Source organism: Pipistrellus hanaki, assembly GCF_964339955.1.
Source record: "Pipistrellus hanaki genome assembly, chromosome: X".
Lineage (NCBI taxonomy): Eukaryota > Metazoa > Chordata > Mammalia > Chiroptera > Vespertilionidae > Pipistrellus > Pipistrellus hanaki.
Window position 1 is genome coordinate 68,011,075 of NC_140524.1, and position 22,209 is coordinate 68,033,283.

A 22,209-nucleotide genomic window follows, 5' to 3' on the forward strand; every position below is an offset into this window, starting at 1 on the left:
CCCAAATGAATGGTGCTCAGAAAACAGAAAAGGGACGATAACTATAGCCACTTAAGAAATAAGAATGTGGTACTCCAATGGACATAGACACTAGGGGGGTGAGGGCATGAGTTGGGTGGTGGGGACCGTGGGGGGGGTAGGGAAACATATGCAATACCTTAATCAATAAAGAAAAATAGAATGTAGTACTCAAGAAGTCTGGGTTCAAGTCTTATCTCTACATCTTACAAATTGGGTGGCTGGACAACTTATTTCAATTCTCTGAGTCTCTGTTTCTCCATCTATGAAATGGGGATGACAAAGCCTACCTCATAGGACTATCACATGATTAGATATAACAGACATAGAGAAAGTATCCTGTTCCATGTCAGGAATAGAAAAGAACCCTTGGCAAAATTACATCAGCAAACAATATTGATCTTATTGTAAAGTTGACTTGCATGGAACAAAGTGATTTAGCATGCCCCTTGTTTTTGCTATTTTTAATCACTAAGAAAAAATTTGGAGACTATCAAATCCACTCAAATATTGGAACAATGCAAGGTAAGGGACAGGACAGTGACATAGTTGGATCACTAAAGCAATGAGGCCTGTGCACTGACTTTCAGAATGATAGACAAAGCTTTGAACAACACAGGTGAAACAGAGTGACAATTCTAAGGTAGGCCTGCTGAGATGACAGCTCCCTCCCTCAGAAACTGCCATTCAAGCTGTTGTCTTATAGCTCAGAGTCACAGAACTTTTTGCAGCTTTGGCTTAATTGATATCTGTACTTATGCCTGGAATCTATCCCTGGAGTGGGAGCAAAAATGGGAGGAAGGGAGAAAGTAGGAGGTGGGAGTGAGCAAGGTCCAAAGAGGCAACACCAGAGGTTTGATTAATTTTCTAGCAAGGCTAGAACTACTGCCTCAGTTATGTTTTCTGTAACCAAAGCTGGAGGCATGAAGCTTTGAAAAAAGCTGCATCACAGTAGCCTTAGGCAGCAAGCAAAGCCAGGCAATGCTGTGGCAGAAATTTAAATATTCTGGCTAACATTGCATAGTCAGGTCAGTACTTTCGTTAACTGAAACCATTAGATCAGAGCAGTGACCACCAGCAGCGTGGGACAGGGCTGTGAAGAAAGGGGAAGAGGAGAATGCAGCTGGGATTTAACTTTGCAGCAGCAGATGGTGAAAGCGGAACTGATAGGGAGGGCTAAGTTACTGTGTGTGCTGATATGATAGCATCTGGCTGACCTTAAGGGTTGGCGACAGGCAAGACAAACTTTACTGTGATGAACATAAGCTAAGTTACACAACTCTCTACCAGACTGATGTGAAGGTCAATATATGACTTATAAATTGAAGCAGATGTCTACATAGAAGTTTGGCCTTACTTGGCTACTTCCTAGAAGAGGCAAGTCTTACAGAGGGGAAAGGGCAAAGGGAGGGAAATAGTAACATATTTTGAATATTTACTTGTTATTCATTTTTAACCCTAGTAATAATTTTGTGGAGTGAGCTATTTTTTCTCATTTATAGGCATGGAAACTTAGGTGCAAAGAGGTTAAATAACTTAACTGTAATAATACAGATGCTTCAGTGTGTTGAGCCAGAGAATGCAGTCACTTACTTAGTTACTGACTGTATTCCCGCCCCCCCTCCCCCACTACCACCCAAAGCATAGCTTTTACTGAATTGTGCCCTGAGACAATTTCATCAACCCATGCTGAGGCTAAATAAGCAACCATCCATGGGAGAAAATGCTTCTTAGAAACATTTTCTGTTCTCAAAAGCAGAAGAGTTGTGCTTTACTTGAATAACTGGCTTGTTGTTGTCACTTTAAGAACTTGGAATTATATAACCATTGAGGTTCCCCCCCCCTTTTGTTTTCTCAAGAAAGTTTGGAGCCAAAGGCTAAAGCAAGTGTATAAAGTTTCATGACAAACATTTTGTGTACTAACTCCAGTCTTTCCATCTTCCTACAATTATACCTTTTCACTCTCTTGGCCTTAACTTTCTTACCTATACTCTAGAATTTTTGGCTTTGCAGGCCACAAAGTCTCTGTTGCCACTACTCAATACTGCTACTGTAGTGCAAAAACAGCTGTAGATAATATGTAAATGAAGGAGCATATGTCCTTGGACATGGAAATTTGAATTTCATATAATTCTCATGTGTTATGACATACAATTTTCCTGTTGAGTTTTTATAACCATTTCAGGCCATAGTTAGCTAAGCCCTGATATAAGCCTTAAGCAGGCAGGGACTTTATATGTCTTATTCACTTTAACATCCTCAATACCTAGAATGGGGCCAGGCACACAGTAAATAATCAATAAACATTTGTTTATTAAATAAATTATTCTTACTATTTTAAGTACTTATATTTTTCTATATTGTGAAATGCCTTAAATTGTTTTTGGAACAGGCCAGGGTATAAAACATAAGGCACATTTTTAGAAGGTTATCAAAGTAAAAGAATCAGGATTTGGATCTAAGCCTGGGCGCTATCAAAGTCCATATTCTTTCCATTATACCATACTGTTTTCATAGACTTATATTCTCCACATATTCCCACTGGATTAGTCCCAAGCTCCCTACTTGAGTCTTCATATGATGTAGCCAATTAAATATGCAGAAGCCAGCCACATTGTGAATTTGTAATTTTTATTTATTTTATTCTTTTCAATTACCATTTATCCCCCTATACTCTCTTCCACCTCTATCCCCCCACAATCATCACACTATTGTCTATGTCCATGAATTCTTTCTCTTTTCTATTTTGCTCAATCCCTGCACTCCCTAACTCCCTTCGCCCTCTACCAGAGCTCTCTGCCTGTTCTTTATCTATTTTGCTTGTTAGTTCAGTTTGTTCATCAAATTCCACATAGGAGTAAAATCATATGGCACTTGTCTTTTTCTGACTGGCTTATTTAGCTTAGCATGATACTCTTCTGGTCCATCCATGCTGTTGCAAATGGTAAGAGTTCTTTCTTTTTTGCAGCTGTGTAGTATTCCATTGTGTAAATGTAGCACAGCTTTTTCTACCTGCTCATTTACTGATGGGCACTTGGGCTGTTTCCATGTCCTAGCTATTGTAAATAATGCTGTAATGAACATAGGGGTGCATATATTCTTTTGAATTAGTGTTTTGGGTTTCTTCAGATAAATTCCCAGAAGTGAAATTGCTGGGTGTTTTGCAGAAGTTGTTGTCCCTTTGTCCTTATTTTTACAAAACTGGAGAGTAAGAATCTATAATAATAAATGTATAATATTCCAATTAGACTGGATGTCCTTTCAGACATCCTTCTGGATGAAGCCAGGACTGCAAGGGAAGTCCGGGTCCCAGGTGCCTGCTGGTGGCCACAGGGAAGCGCGGATTCCAGGTGTTAGAAGGAAGCCGGTGCCAGCAGCTGGGGGAAGGAAGGCCTACTCTTGCACAACTTTTGTGCATCAGGCCTCTAGAAAGAAAATAATAGTTCACAGATTCAAAGCTTCTTATAAAAAGGTAAAGTGGTACTTGTGCCTTATTGAAAAGAACAAAGGATTTGGTGCCTAGGAGACTTGGTAAGATTTAGAACACAGCTCTGCCAGTTAGTAGCCTTTGGCAAGTCACTTACCACTAGGAACCTCAGGTATCTAGTAGAAAAAAACCCAATAATAATAATACATTCTTCACAGTAAGGTTGTAAAGATCACAAAGAGCATGTCAGTGCCTACTGCAATGCCAGGCACATAGCAAATACCTAATAAATGGCAACAGTAGCAATAATAATAATAATAAATATAATTATTATTAAATTACTCCACAAATAATGACTACCTTCTATGGGACAATTAGGCATTGTTCTAAGCACATGGGATATAGAAGTAAATAAAATAAGTTAAAATTCCCTGCCCTCATGAAGCTTATATTCTAGCAATTACTGTGAATGATTTTTATGTTATTGTCTACCAAACCAATATCAATGGCAGTAAAATGGAACAGATTTCTACTTATATATCTCTAATTTCAGAAAGATCTGAAAGTGAAAAGTAGTTGGGTTCAATTTTGGTTCCCATGGGATTCCCAAGCACTTACCCTCCTTGTGATGAACTAGGGGCCGAGGAGCTGGTCTCTTTATGTGTAAAGAGGGGGCCTTTGTGGGCCCAGAGCCTGACACAGGTCCATTGGTGGCTTTGGTCCTTCCTTCATCATGCAGCCTAGACACCAATTTCCCCATGTCCACCTCGGGGCAGGACTCCAATTTGCCATCTGAAGCAAGTCTGCTTGGGGACTTTCTCCCAGGATCAGGTTCCCCACTCTTCTGAATAGGCAGGTTGGGGTATTGTGGTGGTTTGGGGATTTCTATACTGCTGGTGATAGTACCATTGGGTGTTTGATGTTGAATTTTATCTAGGAAGAGTTGGTGCAAAGTGTAAGATTAATGATAATCTTTATCACCTTTTCATTGAATACATGCATACATGGTTTGAAAAATTATACACATTTGCAAAGGAGCTATTATTATGGATTAAATCAATAATATCCTAAAAAATCAATCTCTGCCTGTCCCAATTCCTGTGGAGTCACAAGTCACATCAGATAGGGAATCAAATTCAAGTTCTGAGTATAATTTTTCACCACTACAATTCACAATGAAACCACAATCTAACAAGATGCTTTATTTAAAAGGAATTTAAGAGTTGTCAATTATATATTCTATTAAATTTTTAAAAGAGACAGCATTTATTCCTTAACTAATTTTATTGACCTCAAACCTAATTTGTAAAGACCTCTCAGATTTCAAATTAATAAACTTAACAGAACTTAACTTCTTTCTCTATCTTCATAGAAAACAAAACCCAACTAGCTATTTTATGATCTAGCTTTTGTGATCTATATAATTCCCTGTGGCAGTTGAAAAATATAGGATTTTGTACATGCTTTTTAGTTGCTCTGAGTCTTATTTACTTACAGATTTGAGACTGTAATGAGAACCAGGGATACTTTCTCTAGAAAAATTAACTTACATGAAGACATGCAAAATTTTGACAACTAATTTTAAGAAATTAATGTAGTCCTCTAAAATCACCTTCCTTAGTTACAGAGGACCTGTATAGTGATTAAGAACAGAGCTTCTGGTCAGTTAAACGAGACATGTCAAACGATTGTAATACATGCATCTTATTTGGATCCTGATTTTTAAAAATATTAAATATGAGAAAATGAGAATGTAAACATTAATTACATAGGTAGTAATCTAAAGAAATTAGTGTTTTGTTTTTTCTTTTGTATTAGATATGATAATGCATTGTGATTTTGATTAAAAGGAATGCTAATCTTTTAGAGAGACATACTGAAACATTTATGAACAAAATGCCGTGATGTCATGATATCATGATGGGGCACTGAGTACGGTATAGATGAAACACAACTGGGTGTGTGGTGGTAAAAGTTAAAGCTGTGGGTCGATACCAGTTTGGCTCAGTGGATGGAGCGTTGGCCTGCCGACTGGAAGGTCCTGGGTTCGATTCCGGTCAGGGGCATATGCCTTGGTTGTGGGCACATCCCCAGTGGGGATTGTGCAGGAGGCAGCTGATCGATGATTCTCTCTCATTGATGTTTCTAACTCTCTATTCCTCTCTCTTCCTCTCTGTGAAAAATCAATGAAATATATTTTTCTTTAAAAAGTTAAAGCTGGGGAATAGGTACATAGAGAGTAAGTTATACTTTTTTTTCATCTTTTGTTTATGTTCAAAATGCTCCATAAAGAAAATGTTATAGAGGCATTGAACAGACTGTCAAACCTCAGAAGGAAGGTATGGGAGGGAAAGGAGGTGGGGTAGGAGATCAACCAAAGGATTTGTATCCATGTATATGAGCATGACCAATGGACATGGACAATAGGGGGTAGGGGCATGTGCTGGGAGATAGGAGCAGTCAGGGAGAGGTCAATGGGGGGGGAGACATATGTAAAACTTTCAACAATAAAGAATTTTAAAAAATAAAATAAAATGGCAGAGAATTTAAAAAAATTAAAAATAAAATAAAATGGCAGAGAATTAAAAACAGAGAATTAAAAAAAATACAGGTTTAGAAATTAATAATAATAAATAATAATAATAATAATAATAATAATAAAAGAAATGCAGGCATTGGCCCTGGCTGGGTGGCTCAGTTGGTTAGAATACTAAAAGGTTGTGGGATCTATTCCCAGTAAGGGCACATACCTAAGTTGTGAGTTCAATTCCTGGTCAGGGCATGTACAAGAGACAACTGATCTCTCTCTCTCTCTCTCTCTCTCTCTCTCTCTCTCTCTCTCTCTCTCAATCAATCAATAATAATAACAATAAAAACACAACATATCCTCAGTAGAGAATTTAAAAAAGAAAGAACAAAATGAAGCCTCTGGAGCTAGATGCCCAGAACTGATTCCTAGTTCTGTTTCTTACTAACTGTGTGATCTTAGGCAAGTTCATAATATCTCTCTACCTCAAATTTTCTCCACAAAGAAATAGGAATAATAATCATACCTACCTCTATGTTGCAGCAAGGCTTACATGGTATGGTAAATTTATTTCAGTGCCTTGTACATAATATAAACTCAATAAGTGTTAGTTAGTATTTATACTATTATACTCCAGGTAGGCAGTGAGGCAATGGATTCCATCTGGGAAGGAAGGGCTAAGTCTTGCTGCAAAGACTTTTCCAACCAGAGAGTTTTCTTCTCCTTGGAACCTGTCACCAATCACTGCTGCCATCACCACAGGGGCCAAGAGGAGTTCATCTATAGTTCCCCTACTCTGGTCCAGGGTAGATACATGATCCTACTTTTCTTAACCCTAAAATAATTGCTATCAGACTAGAGCAACCAAATAAAAAATTAGCAGACTCATAAATATCAGTAGGGACATAAACACAGGACTGCCGTGTAACTAGATCATGTGCTTCCAGGACATGCCTTGTAGCAGAAGCCACCTTTAAACATCCAGCACTTAGAAGTAACTGCAAGCACATTTACCGTCTCAAAACAATGATATAAACAGTGACATGAAATCCTTCCCCCATATGCTTTAGGCCCAACATCTCAGTTACTTGTTTCTTTCTGAATACTTTCTTCTTCTGGTGGAGGGACCTTAGAAAATTATATCCCTATTCTCCTTTAGGGGACACAAAAGGGTAAGCTGTGCCTTACATGTCATAACAGTATCATCACTATCTCAATACAATATAAGAGAGTACAGTCTCATTAAGATATGCACCTACATAGCGTCACTTCCACATAGGAAGGATCTTTTCTTAGCTCACAGAAATAGGGGATGGAATGATAAGAGTGATGGGGACTTTGGAAGTAGGCCCTTCTGCCAGGGTAACCATTTCCAAGTTCCTGATATGTTGAAAAGTAATGTCAAAATGGCAATGATAATAATGACAGTAATAATAATGGCAATACTAACAGATGGCATTATTTGAGCACTTTCTCTGTGCCAGGCTCTGTTGTAAATATTTTACATGGATTATCTTATGTAATTTCAAAACTAGTCTATAAAGTAGTAAACTCTTTTTTAAAATATATTTTTACTGATTTCAGAGATGAATGGAGAGGGAGAGAGATAGAAAGATCAACGATGAGAGAGAATCACTGATTGGCTGCCTCCTGCACACCCCCCACCGGGGATCGAGCCCACAACCAGGGCATGCGCCCTTTACCAGAATCAAACCCGGGACCTTTCAGTCCACAGGCCAATGTTCTATCCACTGAGCAAAAGACAGGGATAAAGTAGTAAACTCTTACTAGTCCCTTTTTACCGACGAGGAATCTAAGGCACTAAGAGGCTCATTGTTAAAAGACCAGTGTGGCAGAACTAATTGTCAAAGCTTGAAGTCTGTTTCCATAATCCACACTCTTTCTGAAGAGAGAAGTCATTGTTCCTCTTGAGATAATAAGAGTTCAGTATCATCCCCTTTTCCTAATGAGACATCTGTTTTCAGAGAAAAAGACACAGACCAGATTCAGAAACTGCAGAATATTGGGAGTGAATCCTTATCAGACAGGGAGGCCTCTCTTCTATGTGTGGGAAAGTAGTGGGGAGAAGCTTTGAGAGGTTGCACACTAGCCCAGCAAGGTAAATACATCAATTATTAAAATATAAGCAGAATCACGAAAATAAGTGTTATGAGGAGGAGAGTGCTAATTCTATCTGATTGGGTGGAGAAGATTTTGTAAAACAGGTCACATTTCAGCTGGCACTTGAAGAATTACAATAAGTGGGAATAAAGGAAAGGGGGATTTCAAACAGAACTCGGAGGCATAAAATATCATGGTTTGTCTAAGAAAATATAAAATTAAAATAAAAAGTTCAATATGGCTTGATCATAGAAATCTATTTTAGATGAAAAGTGTGAGTAGCTGGATATGAGATTGTTAAGGTGTATTGGGGCTATATCATGAAAACCATTTTCTAGAACACTAATACCATGTTCAAGAATATGAACTCTATCATTGGGGTGCAGAGGACCATGACTTTTTGCAGAGAAATGGTATTATTACATGTGTTTTTAGAATATCCAATTAGATTCATTATGAAAAGTATAATAGATTAGAGAAATTAGAGGTAAGAAGACCAGATAGGGGACTGCTGATGAGAAAAATATAAACTGGAGTAGTAGCAGCAAAAATAGACAGATTTAAGAGATGTTAAGGGGCAGATGGACAGAGTTTATATACGGGGATGTGAAGGAGCCCATTATGATGGTGGAATGACTCACTAAAATACTACATATAAGTGTAATAACAAGTGTGGAGGGAAAAAATGAAATTCTACTAGAAAAGAACTGTGGTGAGTAGGAGTGGCTCCTTAGAATAGCATTCAGACGGTATAGGAAGTACACTATTATAGTACACAAATGAGCTCTGGAATAAGATGAATGCAAATTGTTGCTCTGTTATTTAGTAGTTGTGGGAATCAGGCAAACTATTCACCCTCTCTAAACCTCCAATACCTTCACTATATAGTGAATATATACTTACCTCATAGAGTAAGTGATGAGCACTAAATGAGAATGAATTCATGCTCAAATGTCTATAATTCAAAAGATAATAAGCCATGGACACAACTTACGTGTCACTCAACAATGAATTAAGAAATTTGACATTTAGCTTAAAAAAGAAGGATATCTGGCCATTTTCTACAATATGGATGAACCTGGAAGATATTATGCCAAATGAAATAGGCCAGATAAAAAGAAAAAAGACTGAATAACCTCATTGATATGTGGAATCTAAAATATTGACTAAATAGACGCAAAGAGAAGAATGATAATTATCAGGAGCTGGGAAGGGCTTGGGGAACAGGGAAATGTTGGTCAAAGGGTAACAAGTGGCAGTTATATAATATGAATAAGTCTGAATATCTCATGTACAACATGATTACTATCCTATAAATTAAAAGCCTAATATGCAAATTGACCAAACTGTGGAATGACCTGTCACTATGACATGCACTGATCACCAGGGGGCAGATGTTCAACAGGCCAGTCAAGGTGGGTGCCAGTGGCAGCCCCCCCATTACCCCGCCAGTTGCCTCCCACAGAGGGAGGTGACCGGCAGCAGCGGCGGGCGTTGCCAGGCAGGCCTAGAGACCCTATCCATGCACAAATTTCATGCATTGGGCCTTTAGTTGTTAATAATAATATATATTTTTTAATTGAGTAGATTTTAGATGGTTTCATAAAGTAGTAACTATGTGAGATGGTATATGATATGTTAATAAGCTTGATGACAGAAACCATTTCACTATGTATATGTGTATGAAATAATCATTTTATATGCTTTGCATATATAAAATTTTACTAAAAAACAAGTGGTGAAAATGTGGAAATATTGAAACATTCATCCATTATTAGTGGGAAAGCAAAACAGATGCTTTAGAAAATAGACTCAAAATAGTTCCTAAAAAGTTTAAAAATAGCATGGTCATATTACCCAGCAATTCCACACCTAGGTCTATATCCAAGATCACTGAAAACATACATTTATACAAAAATCTATGCACAAATGTTCATAGCATCATTATAGCCAAAAAGTGGAAACAATTCAAGTGTCCATCAACTGATAAATGGATAAACAAAATGTGATATGTCCATATAAGTCAATATTACTTATCCATAAAAAGGAATGAAGTATATATATATATACATATATATATATATATATATATATACTACATCATGGATGAATCTTGAAATCATTATGATAAGAAGACAGCTACCCAAACCACCACATATTATATGATTCAATTTATATGAAATGTCAAAAATAGGAAAATCCATAGAGAAAGATGGTAAATTAGTGATTTCCAAGTGTTGAGAGGAGTGGGGTTTTGAGATATATAGGATTCTTTTGAGGGTGATGAAGATGTTATGGAATTAGATGGTTGCATAAGTTGGTGAACATACTAAAAACCACTGATGTGTACTTTAAAAGGGTAAATTTTATGCCATGTGATTATATTTCAGTAAAAAATATTAAAAATATAAATGTCTAGATTAGGTGATCCCATTGGTGATCTTCTGGTACAAAGTCCTCATCACACAGAGTAGCAAACTGAATCCCAGAATGGGGAAGTCACTAGCCCAAGTCAATCAGCAAGCTAGTGACCAAGATACAATTAGACCAATTTAGGTCTACTACCAGCCAACTTGCTTATTTATTATACACATTTATTGAAGACTTACGATATGCCAGGTTATATGTTAGTACTATTGATACAGAATGAAAAAAAGGCTTTCTGCTGGCAAAAAGATTATACTCTCTGGTGTTACTTGTAGAGATTATAAATAAGCCAATATATGAATTTACTCAGTAAAAATGAAATTATAGAATAACAGAGTAGATATTCAATGTGTCTCCATTTTCTCCTGAATGCCAACTCACCTCCTCTATGAAGGAGGTTATCCCTTAAACTGGATAATCCCTTTCTCTTCACACCCTTTCCCTCCTTAAACACACATTCATGTATTATACGAGTAAATACTGAACACATGCAACTTATAGAAATTGTTCTAAAGGAAGGTGATAAAGTGGATCTTACACTCTAATGGAAAAGACAATAAACATGCAAACAAATAGTAGTCAAGTGATATTAATAAAATAAAGCAGTATAAAAGAATAGGAGGAGAAGGAACTCTTTAACTAGAGTACTCTGAAAAGGTCTCTATGAAGAGATGGTATCTAGAGGAATTCTGAATGAAGGAATGAGCCTTGCAAAATTCTGGAGGAAGAATGTTTAGGGCCAAGAGAACAGCAAATGTAAAGGCCCTTAGATAAGTTTAGTACATATAAGGAACAGCAAAACAAATGAGATTAGCACAGAGATTCTAAAAGGGACAGAGAGACAGTGAATTTCAGAAATGAGGACAGACAGGCAATCAAGGATCATAAAAAGCAGAATGAAATTTGAATTTTCTGCTAAACATAAAAAAGTCACTGAAAATGTGTAGCAGGAGAACCACATGATCTGAATTATATTTTTAAAGTACGTACATCTTGCTGGTTGCTGTGCAGAATGAATTATAGTCAGGCAAGAAGAAAAGCAAAGATAATTGTTTGGAAGCTACTGTAGCCACCCAGGTAAGAGATGACAGTGGCCCAACCAGAAAGATAGCAGTGGGAATTAATAAGGTTTAGCATATAAGGTGAATGTAGAGCTAAAAGGAATTGCTGATGGATTAGATGTAAGGTAAAAGAGATAGAGAGCAATCAAATAAGATTCCAAAGTCTTGACCTTAGTAATTCAGTGACTAGTACTGCCAATTACTTAGATGGGAGAGACCAGAGGAAGAGCAGGTTGAGGAAAAATATGGAATCAAGAGTTTTGTTTTCAAGGGGCGGTGGAGGGGGCTGGGATGAGGGCATGTGACAGGGGGTATGGGAGGCTGGGGGAAGGTCAATGAGGAAAAAAGGGAGATATATGTACTACTATGTGTAATAATTTAAACAATAAAATAAAATTTAAAAAATGAACAAAGACAAAGAATAATAAAATAAAATAAAAGTTGTGTTTTGTGAATTTTATATTTGAGATGCCCATGAGTTATCCAAGGAAAGCTACTGAAAAGGGAGTTTGAGATGGAAATAGAAGGGTAACAATAGTCCTAGATACATATATTTGGAAATCATCCTCAAATTTATGATACTTTAGAGTTGTAAGTTTGAATGAGATCATATAGGTAACAAGAAGTGGACTTGAAAAAAATCTGGGATCTTCCAACATGTAAAATTTGGCAAGAGAAGGAAAGCCAGAAGAGATCAAGATAGATAAATTTAGTGAGGTAGAAGGAGAGCTTGGTGTCCTGAAAGCAAAGTGAATTAAGGAGTTAATTAACTGTGTCAAATGTTATTCACAAGCTGAATATAATGAGAATAGGGGTGTGGGCATTTGGTTTGGCCATATAGAAATTATTGGTAATCCTGGGGGGGGGGGGGAAATGGTTTCAGTAGAGTAGTGGGGAGGGAGGCCGATTTAGAATGAGTGCAGTCTTCATACTAAGCAATTATTCTACTGAATGGCATTTATTTGTTCACATACATCTCTCTTCAATCAGCCTATAAATTCCTTTGAGAGTAGGGATTGTGTCTTAATTCTACCTAATCAACTAGCACTGTTCCTGTCAGAGAGTGGTTTAATCCATGTAAGCTGATTTTCTCCCCAAATTTATTGAGATATAATTGACAAATAAAAATTGACTCATAGATAGAGAGTAGGCTGCCAGTTATTGGGAGAGGGTGCATAGAGAGATTGAGCAAAAATGGAAAAAACAACCGTGTGTGTGTATATTTAGGTACACAATATGATGTTTTGATACAGGGATATATTGTGAAATGATTACAACAATCAAGTTAATTAATATCATCACCTCAAACAGTGAATTTTTTTATGTAATAAGAATATTTAAGATCTACTTTCTTCAAATGTCAAGTACACAGCAGTATTATTAACCACTAGAGGCCCGATGCATGAAATGCGTGCATGGGAGCAGGGGGGTGTCCCTCAGCCCAGCCTGCACCCTCTCCAAACTGGGACCCTTGAGGAATGACATAAATGGGCAGTCAGACATTCCTCTCACAATCCAGGACTGCTGGCTCCCAACTGCTCACTTGCCTGCCTTCCTGATTGCCCCTAACCACTTCTGCCTGACAGCCTGATCACCCCCTAACCACTCCCATGCCAGCCTGATGGATATCTAACTGCTCCCCTGCAAGCCTATTTGCCTCCAATTTCCCTCCTCTGCCAGCCTGGTCACCCCTAACTGCCCTCCCCTGCAGACCTGATCCCCCCCAACTGCCCTCCTCTGCTGGACATCTTGTGCCAAATAGGGGCAGGATCTTTGACCACATGGGGGCAGCCATCTTGTGTGTTGGAGTGATGGTCAATCTGCATATTACTCTTTTATTAGATAGGATAGAGGCCTAGTGTATGGGTGGGGGCCAGCTAGTTTGCCCTGAAGGGTGTCCCGTATCAGGGTAGGGGTTCCCTTGTGGCATGGGGTGACCTGAGCGAGGGCCTGTGGTGGTTTGCAGGCCAGCCACACCCCCTGGTGACCCAAGTGGAGGCCCTGGTATCTGGAATTTATTTACCTTCTACAACTGAAACTTTGTAGCCTGGAGCGGAGCCAAGCCTCCTGCTTATTCAGTGGCCAGCAGCCATTTCTGCTTGGATTTGTTTACCTTCTATAATTGAAACTTTGTAGCCATGAGTGGAGGCTTAGGCTGGCTAAGGCAGGCAGAAAGCTTGGCTTCTTCCGTTGCCTGCGAAACCCTGCGAAACTCAAGCCTCCCTCCTGCTCTCTGTGGCTGTAGCCATGTTGGTTGGGTTTATTTGCACACTCACTCTGATTGGCTGGTGAGAGTGGCTTGAACACAATTTATTCTTTCACTTTATATCTTCCTCTTTCCCTTTTTCCTGTAGTTTTCCGAGTACTGGTCTTTTAACTTCTTAGTTAAGTTTATTCCTAGGCATCTTAATTCTTTTGTTGCAATAATAAATGTGATTTTTTTTTTCATTTCTTTTTCTGTGAGTTACTTATTGGTGGATAAAAATGCTATAGATTTCTGTGTGTTTATTTTGGGTCTTTATTTTGGTTTACTTTGCTACATTACAAAAATCATTTATTAAATCTAGTAGTTTTTTATGTAATCTTCAGGGTTTTCTATGTACAATATCATGTCATCTGCGAATAATGACAGTTTTTTTCTTTTCCAATTTGGATGCCTTTCATTTTTCCTCCTTATCTGATCACTCTATCTAGCACTTCCAGTACTATCAATATGTCAAACAGGAGTGTTGACAGTTGACATTTTGTTCCTGTTGTTAGTGGAAATGGTTTTAGTTTTGTCCGTTGTGTATGATGTTGGCTTTAGGTTTGTCATATAAGGCTTTTATTATGTTGAGGTATGATCCCTCTATTCCCACTTTAATTAGTTTTTTTCAAAAAATGGTGTTGGATTTTGGCAAATGCTTTTTCTGCATCAATTGATATGATCATGTGATTTTTGTCTTTCAATTTGTTTATGTGATATATCATGTTTACTGATATGGGGATTTTGTATTGGCCTTTCATCCCCAGAATTAATCCCATTTGGTCATGTTGTATGATCTTTTTAATGTGGAGTTGTATGTGATTTGCTAGAAATTTGTAGAGGATTTTAACATCAATGTCCATCAAGAATACTGGCCAGTAATTTTCTTTGTAGCATCTTTATCTTCTTTGGGGATTAGGGTAATGCTGGCTTCATAGAAGGAGCTTGGGAGTGTTCTTTTCTCTTGAGTTTCTTGGAATAGTCTGAGGAGGATATTGTTCTTTGAATATTTGGTAAAACTCCCATATGAAACCCTCTAGACCACATATGTCAAACACAAGGCCCGCGGGCCAAATCCAGCCCGCCAGGCCTTGCAATGTGGCCCGCACCGCGCTGTCATCACTGCACTCCACTGTCAGTTTATGACATTGTCAGTTTATGACTGTTCAGTAAACCATTTGGCCCGCGATTTAGGCTGGATTTTAGATTTTGGCCTCTTCTCTGATTGAGTTCGACACGCCTAATCTAGACCAAGGCTTTTATTTGCTGTAATTTTTAAAAAAATCATTGCTTCAATTTCCTCAGTAGTTATCAGCCTATTCAGATTTTCTGATTCTTCCTGATTGAGTTTTGGAAGATTGTATTTTTCTAGAAATATGTCCATTGTATTCGTCTAGGTTGTCCAGTTTGTTGGAAATGAATTGTCCATAGTATTTTTTTTCTACAATCCTTTGTATTTCTGTGGGGTCAGTTCATTTCTTTCATTTCTTCATTTCTGATTTTGTTTATGTGGGTCCTCTCTCTTTGCTTCTTGGTCCTTGCTAAAGGTTCATCAATCTTATTTATCCTTTCAAAGAACCATTTCTTGGTTTTATTGATCTTTTGTAATTTTTTTTGTCTCTATATCATTTATTTCCACTCTGATCCTTATTTCCTTCCTTCTACTTACTCTAGGCTTTTCTTGTTGCTCTCTTTCTAATTTTTTGAATTGCAGTGTTAAATAATTTATTACCAATCTTTCTTGTTTTGTGAGTAGGTTTGTAGTGCTATAAACTTCCCTCTGAGGACAACTTTCACCGTGTCCCAGAGACTTTGGATTGCTGTGCTTTCATTGTCATTTGTTTCCAATATTTTTTTTATTTCTTGTTTTAATCCCTTTGATAACCCACTCATTGTTTAATAGCATCCTCTTTCAACTCCAAGTGTTTAATTTTTTTTATTGTTTTAATGGCATTTGATTTCTTTTTTCATGCTATTGTGATCTGAGAAGATGCATTATATGATTTCAATCTTCTTGAATTCAAATGGACTTATCCTTTGTCCTAATATGTGGTCTATCTTTGAAAATGTCCCATGTGCACTTGAGAAGAATGTATACTCCATAGCTTTGGGTGAAATTTTCTGAAGATGTCAATTAGTTCCATCTGATCTAGTGAGTTGTTTAGGATTGTTGTTTCTTTGTTGATATTTTGTCTAGCAGATTTATCTAGTGATGTCAGTGGGGTATTAAAGTCCCCTACTATGATTGTATTGCTGTTGCTCTCTCCCTTGATATCTTCCAGAAGTTTTTTTTTTTTTATGTATTTGGATGCTCCTGTATTGAGTGCATATATTTTTACCTGTTCTATCGATCTCTTTAATATTATAAAATGGCCTTTATTTCTTGTTATGGTCTTCATTTTGAGGACTATTTTGTTAGATATAAGTATTGCTATCCCAGTTTATTTTTTCATTTTCTCATCTCATCTTTGAATATTTGACAATACTCCCCTGTAAAGCTGTCCTGGCCTTTCTTTTGTTTGCTGGAATTTCTTTTGTTTACTGTTTCAATTTCATCAGTTGTTATTGACCTATTTAGATTTTCTGATTCTTCTTGATTCAAGTGTGGAAAGTTGTATTTTTCTAGGAATTTTTCCATTTCATCCAGGTTGTCCAACTTGTTGGCATATTGTTGTTCATAGTATTTTTTATGATCCTTTTTATTTCTGTGGGGTAAGTTGTTACTTCACCTCTTTTATTTCTGATTTTATTTATATTTTTTCTTGATGAGTCTGTCTAAAGATCCATCAACCTTGTTTACTGTACCTTTTCAAAGAACCAGGTGTTGGCATCATTTATATTTTTGTACTAGCTGTACCTGGCCACACTTTGCTGTGGCTTAGTCTGGTTAAATGGAAAAAAAAAAGGAAAAAAAAAAGAAGAAAGCACACGTTTCTAATGTTTAATTTCACAATGCTTGTGAGTATACAATATTTTTTGTTGTTCCATTGTCTGTGCAGATATAGAGATTGTCTGGTTTGCTGACTCTATGTAACATATAATTGTCCATGTGAGAAGCAATCCGTGTCTAGATCTGAACTGCACAATTCTAAAGATTGACCCTGAGCTTTGCTGATGGTGATTGCAAATGCCATTCAAATGGGAAATTGCAATCTCTTAAATTGAAATGGCATATCCGTTGGAATCATAGGAATGCAAGGACTGAGGACATCTTCACCTTTGAAAGGTTCTATCAAGATTGTTGCTTCTACCACGTTGCTCATTAATTTTTGTACTGCAAGCCGAGTGCCCCTGCAAAGCTTTGGCTGGTTGATATTTCACAACATGATAATTGGCTAGCAGATTTTCAATTGCAATACCGGTATGTGTGGTGGCATCCCTGGTAGATCAAGTGAATTAAAAAATTCTGTTGGATAATTTCCCTTTTCATCTGTTTCTACAACAGTGTCGATGGACTTGTATGTGATTGATTCACTTTGAATGTTAATAATATTGTTAAGTTTGTAGACATCTTTGTTCTTGGCCGCAAGAATAGCTCATTCACTCAGCCAATCGTGATTCTTATAATTGGTTTGAATAATGGGAAATACTTTTTCAACCAATTGTTCTTTTGACGTCACTAAATTGCAGAAGTTATGAAGCAATGAAATTCATCCCGAAGTCAGATCAATGGGCACCTTTCTGTTCCCAATTTCCAGCAATTGATGTGAGAATATCTCAGCTGATAGATCATTTTGCAGCTGGACACATATTTGTAGTTAATTTTAACATCTTTATGTGTTGCCACAAAGTAGAGTATTTCAGGCAAGCATTTATTTCGTCTGCTTGTGTTGATCGAGGAATTACAGGTAATGTTTGCCTGAAATCTCCTGCAAGCAATATTAATGCGTTCCCAAATGGTCTGATGTTTCCACACAAATCTTGTAATGATCAATCAAGAGCCTCGAGTGATTTTTTTGTGCGCCATTGTGCATTCATCCCAAACAATAAGTTTGCATTTCTGCAATACTTTTGCCATGCCGGATGCTTTGGAAATGTTGCACATGGGAGTGTCAATGAATTGCATGTTCAATGGCAATTTCAAAGCAGAATGAGCAATTCTTCCACCTGATAGCAATGCTGCAGCTATTCCGGATGATGCAAGAGCTAAGGCTATATCATTTTGGGATTGAATTGCTGCCAGAATCAATCTAATTAGGTGCATCTAAGAAGATTCCTCCAACCCAGTTATTGACAGTTTGCATTATTTGATTGTAAATGCCTTTTTGCTCAAGCTTTAGCTTAGGAATATTTGATTGCACATATGACAAAAGATCACCCAAGTTATAATTTTGTTCACGACACAATTCTACATCAAATGAAGTAGCAGCAGATTGATTCCGTGATGGCATTCCCAATTGATTGAGAACTTTATTCATGATTTCTAAGCACAAATCTTCAATCATTATCAACATTGAAATGGAATCATAAAATAGGAAATTTGGAAATTGTAAATGGATCATAAATCAGAAACATTGAAATGGAATCGTAAAATATTTAGTATAACGTGTGTTGCTTTTACATCCAACAGATGGTACTGCTTTTCAAAAAAGCATGTTTTTACTTGTCACAGTTGTGACATCTATATAACAGTGGGTATAAGGTATATAGAAACACGTGTGTATTCAAATGCAATGTTGTGTCAAAATTTCAAAGCAATCGGTGAAGAACTTTCTGAGATTTAAGATTTTGAACAAACAAACATTTATATTTTTATTTATACAGATTGTGCTTTTAATCTTTATGTCATTTATTTCTGCTCTGATCATTACATTTTCCTTCCTTTTACATACTCTGGGTTTTTCTTGTTGTTCTCTTTTTTAATTCTTTAAGTTGCAAGGTTAAATTGTGTATTAGACATTTTTCTTGTTTCTTGAGATAGGCCTGAAGTACTATGAATGTCCCTCTCAGGACTGCTTTTGCTTTGTCACATAGATTTTTTTGTTTCTTTCTTGATTTTATTAGTAATCCATTCATTGTTAATAGCATGCTTTTTAACTTCTATGTGTTTGAATGTTTTGCGGTGTTTTATTGCAGTTGATCTCTATTTTCATGTCACTGTGATCCAAAAATATGCTTGATATGATTTCAGTCCTCTTGAATTTGTAGAGACTTAATTTTGTGTCTTGACATGTAGATTACCTTTGTGAATGTCCCATGTGCACTTGAGAAGAATGTATATTCTATAGCTTTGGAGTGAAATGTTCTGTAAATGTCTATTAAATCCATTTGATCTAGTGTGCTGTTTAGACTTGCTGTTTCTTTTATTTTTGTCTAGAAGATCTATCCAATGATGTCAGTGTGTTGTTAAAGTTCCATACTATGATCATATTGCTGTCCATCTCTCACTTAAAATCCTCCGGAAGTTTTTTTCATATATATTTAGGTGCTCCTATATTGAGTGCATATATGTTTACCAGTTATATCCTATTGTTGTACCAAACCCTTTAAGATTTGAAGTTGGCTTCATTGTCTCTTGTTATGGCCTTCATTTTGAAGTCTATTTTGTCAGATACAAATATTGCTAACACAGATTTTTTTAAATTTCCATTTGCATTGAAAAAAAATTTCACATCCCTTCACATTCATCCTGTGTGAATCTTTTGTTCTGAGGTTAATTTCTTATAGACAACATATGTATGGGTAATGCTTTTTTATCCATTCAGCTACCCCTTTGTCTTTTTTGATTGGAACATTTAAGCCATTTACATTGCCCTTTTTATTCCTTTTATCCATTTTACTCCTTCTTTCTCTATTAGTTCTTCTTGAAGAATTTCTTTAGCATTTCCTACATGTAGATTTGGTGGTAATAAACTCTTTTAGCCCCCCCCCCCTTTTTTTTAATCTGTGAAGTTCCTATTTTCACTTTCAATTTTGATTGATAGTTTTGCTGGATAGAATAGTCTTGGATTCAGTTCCTAGCTTTTCATTACTCTGTATACTTCATGCTACTTCATTTTGGTCGGATGTTTTTCTGTTGAGAAATCATTATCTGTCTCTCTCTTGCAGCCTTTAAGTTCCTTTCATGTCTTTAACATTTGTCATTTTAATTATGATGTGTCTTGGTGTGAATCTTTTTCAGTTCATTTTAATTGGGACTGTCTTTTCTTCACAAGGTCAGGGAAGTTTTTTGTCATTATTTCTTCAAATAGGTTTGCTATTCCTTGCTCAAATTCTTTTCCTTCTGGAAGACCTATTATGCAGGTTGCTGTGGCAGTTTTGTGCATTTGGGTGCATCAGGCCATGGCTACTAGGTGGTTTCAAGCAGCAGGGCTATTTTTCCAGGGGTATCAGGTGATACACAATGGGTCGCAGTGGCAAGTCTGTGCATCTGGGGGCATTTGGCCATGATGGCAGGGCTGGTCACACCACATGAATGCAGTGGGCCCAGTTGGCCAGAAGCAACTGGTCTGTCATGGTGTGTGGGGGCAGCAGACCCCTGGTCCAGGTGTCAAGGTGGTGAGGTGGGATGTGCACTCCACTGGTGGAAGAGGCAGCCCAATTTGGTGCTGCTCAACTGGTGCAAGGGGGTGGCAGAGGATGCTCAGGTGGTGTAGGGGGTAGGGTGAGCTTGGCACTGCTCTGCTGATGGAGGAAGTAGGGTGGGCAAAACATCTAACTTGTTAATATGCCAGGGCAAGCCAGATGCTCCATTCACAGAGGGGGTGGGCCAGGTGCTCAGCTCATGGAGGGTCAGGGCTCTGCTCACCAATATGGCAGGGCAGGCCCCAGACTTGCTTGTCAAAGCATCTGGCTGGTCCTCCAATGCCCATAGTCAAGGCACACCAAGCAGCTATGTCTAGTCTGTGTGTCCAGGGGTTTCAGGTCCCAGCAGTGGGGGCATGTGCATCTATCTTTGGCTTAGGGGTACTGGAGTAGGGCCACTCTCTGCAGCCTCCTCCCACAGAGGACCCTGTATTTCCTTCAAAATGGCATGCTCTGCACTTTCAAGTGTAGAGAAACACCTGACTGTGCAGTACACAGCAGCTCTTCTACTGGAGCAACCAACCCCTAACACCTCCCCTCCCCCTCCCCCATCCAGCTCCTTCTGAAAGATGCCCTCCCACACTTACACCCACAAACACTCTACTGCACACCAAGTCACACACTAACCCTCACTCCAGTCCTGTCCTCTATCATGTTGCTCCTGCCATTTTCTTAATTGTTTCTGACTCTTACATTTTTCTTCCTTTCTTCCACTTTTGGCTGTCTTCTTTGATGATTTTATTTTTGTAGTGGTATACTTTGATTCCTTTCTGTATATATTTTTTATATCTGCTACAGGTATTGTGTTTATATCATAAATTTTACATAAAACATCTGTTCCATTGATATAGCAGTCTGTTTTAAGTTGCTAGCAAAGTAACAGACAACATGAAGATTACATTTTAACTTCTCCTTCCCCTACATTTTGTTATTAATATCATAATTTATATATTTTTAGATTATGTCATCATTAACTAAATATTACAACTATAGTCATTTTTAATAATTTTGTTTTAACTTTTATACTGGTCAAAAGTAATTTACACACCTTCATAGTATTAGAACATTCTGAATTTGACTATATACTTGTCTTTAGCAATGAATTTTCAATACTTTTATGTATTTCCATGTTGTTAGTGTCCATTTATTTTAACTTGAATAAAGTCTTTCAGAATTTCTTGGAAACCAGTTCTATTGGTAATGAAATTCTTCAGTATTTGTCTGGAAAAGTTTTATTATTCTTTCATTCAGAAAGACTGCTTTGTAAGGTATAGTATTCATGGTTGACAGGTTTTACTTCCCTTCAGTACTTATCATATATCCTTCCACTTTCTTGGGACATACAGGGTTTCTGCTGAGAAATCTGTTCACAGTGCTACAGTTTCTTTGTATGTGATGATTCACTTTTCTTGTGCTGCATTCAAAATTCTCTTTGTCCTGGTATTTTGAGAATTTAATATAGTATGTTCTGGTGAAAATCTCTTTATGTTTGATCTATTTAGGTTTCTTTGCACTTCAGTGATCTGGATGCTCATTTTCTTCTCCAGATTTAGTAAGTTTTCTTTCATTATTTCTTGAAATAAGTCCCCTCTCCCACTTTCCCCTTATCATCCTCTGCTCCTTCTGGGACTCTCATAATGTGTATATTACTTTGTAGACAATGTCCCAGAAGTCCCTTAGGTTTCCTTTACTTTTAATCAATCTTTTTTTTTTCTTTCTTTTTGTTCCTCGGACTGGATAATTTCATATTACCTATCTTTATGCTCACTAAGTCTTTCTTCTGCTTGGTCAAGGTTGAGTTGAAGCTCTTTATTGAATTTTTCTATGTAGTCATTGTGTTCTTCAGTTACAGAATTTT

At 37.3% G+C, this 22,209-nt stretch overlaps 1 protein-coding gene across 2 annotated transcripts in view; it reads right to left on the bottom strand.

Moving 5' to 3' along the window:
* The window catches only part of OPHN1 (oligophrenin 1), a 307,777-nt gene that overhangs the window by 24,285 nt on the left and 261,283 nt on the right, over positions 1–22,209 (bottom strand). The window contains exon 21 of one of the 2 annotated variants that reach the window (XM_084869542.1): positions 4,064–4,378. The exons of the other annotated variant lie outside the window; for it this stretch is intronic. Within the exon in view, the coding sequence (XP_084725668.1) occupies positions 4,064–4,378 (315 nt within the window). The remainder of the gene's footprint in view (positions 1–4,063; positions 4,379–22,209) is intronic. 2 annotated transcript variants of the gene reach the window in all.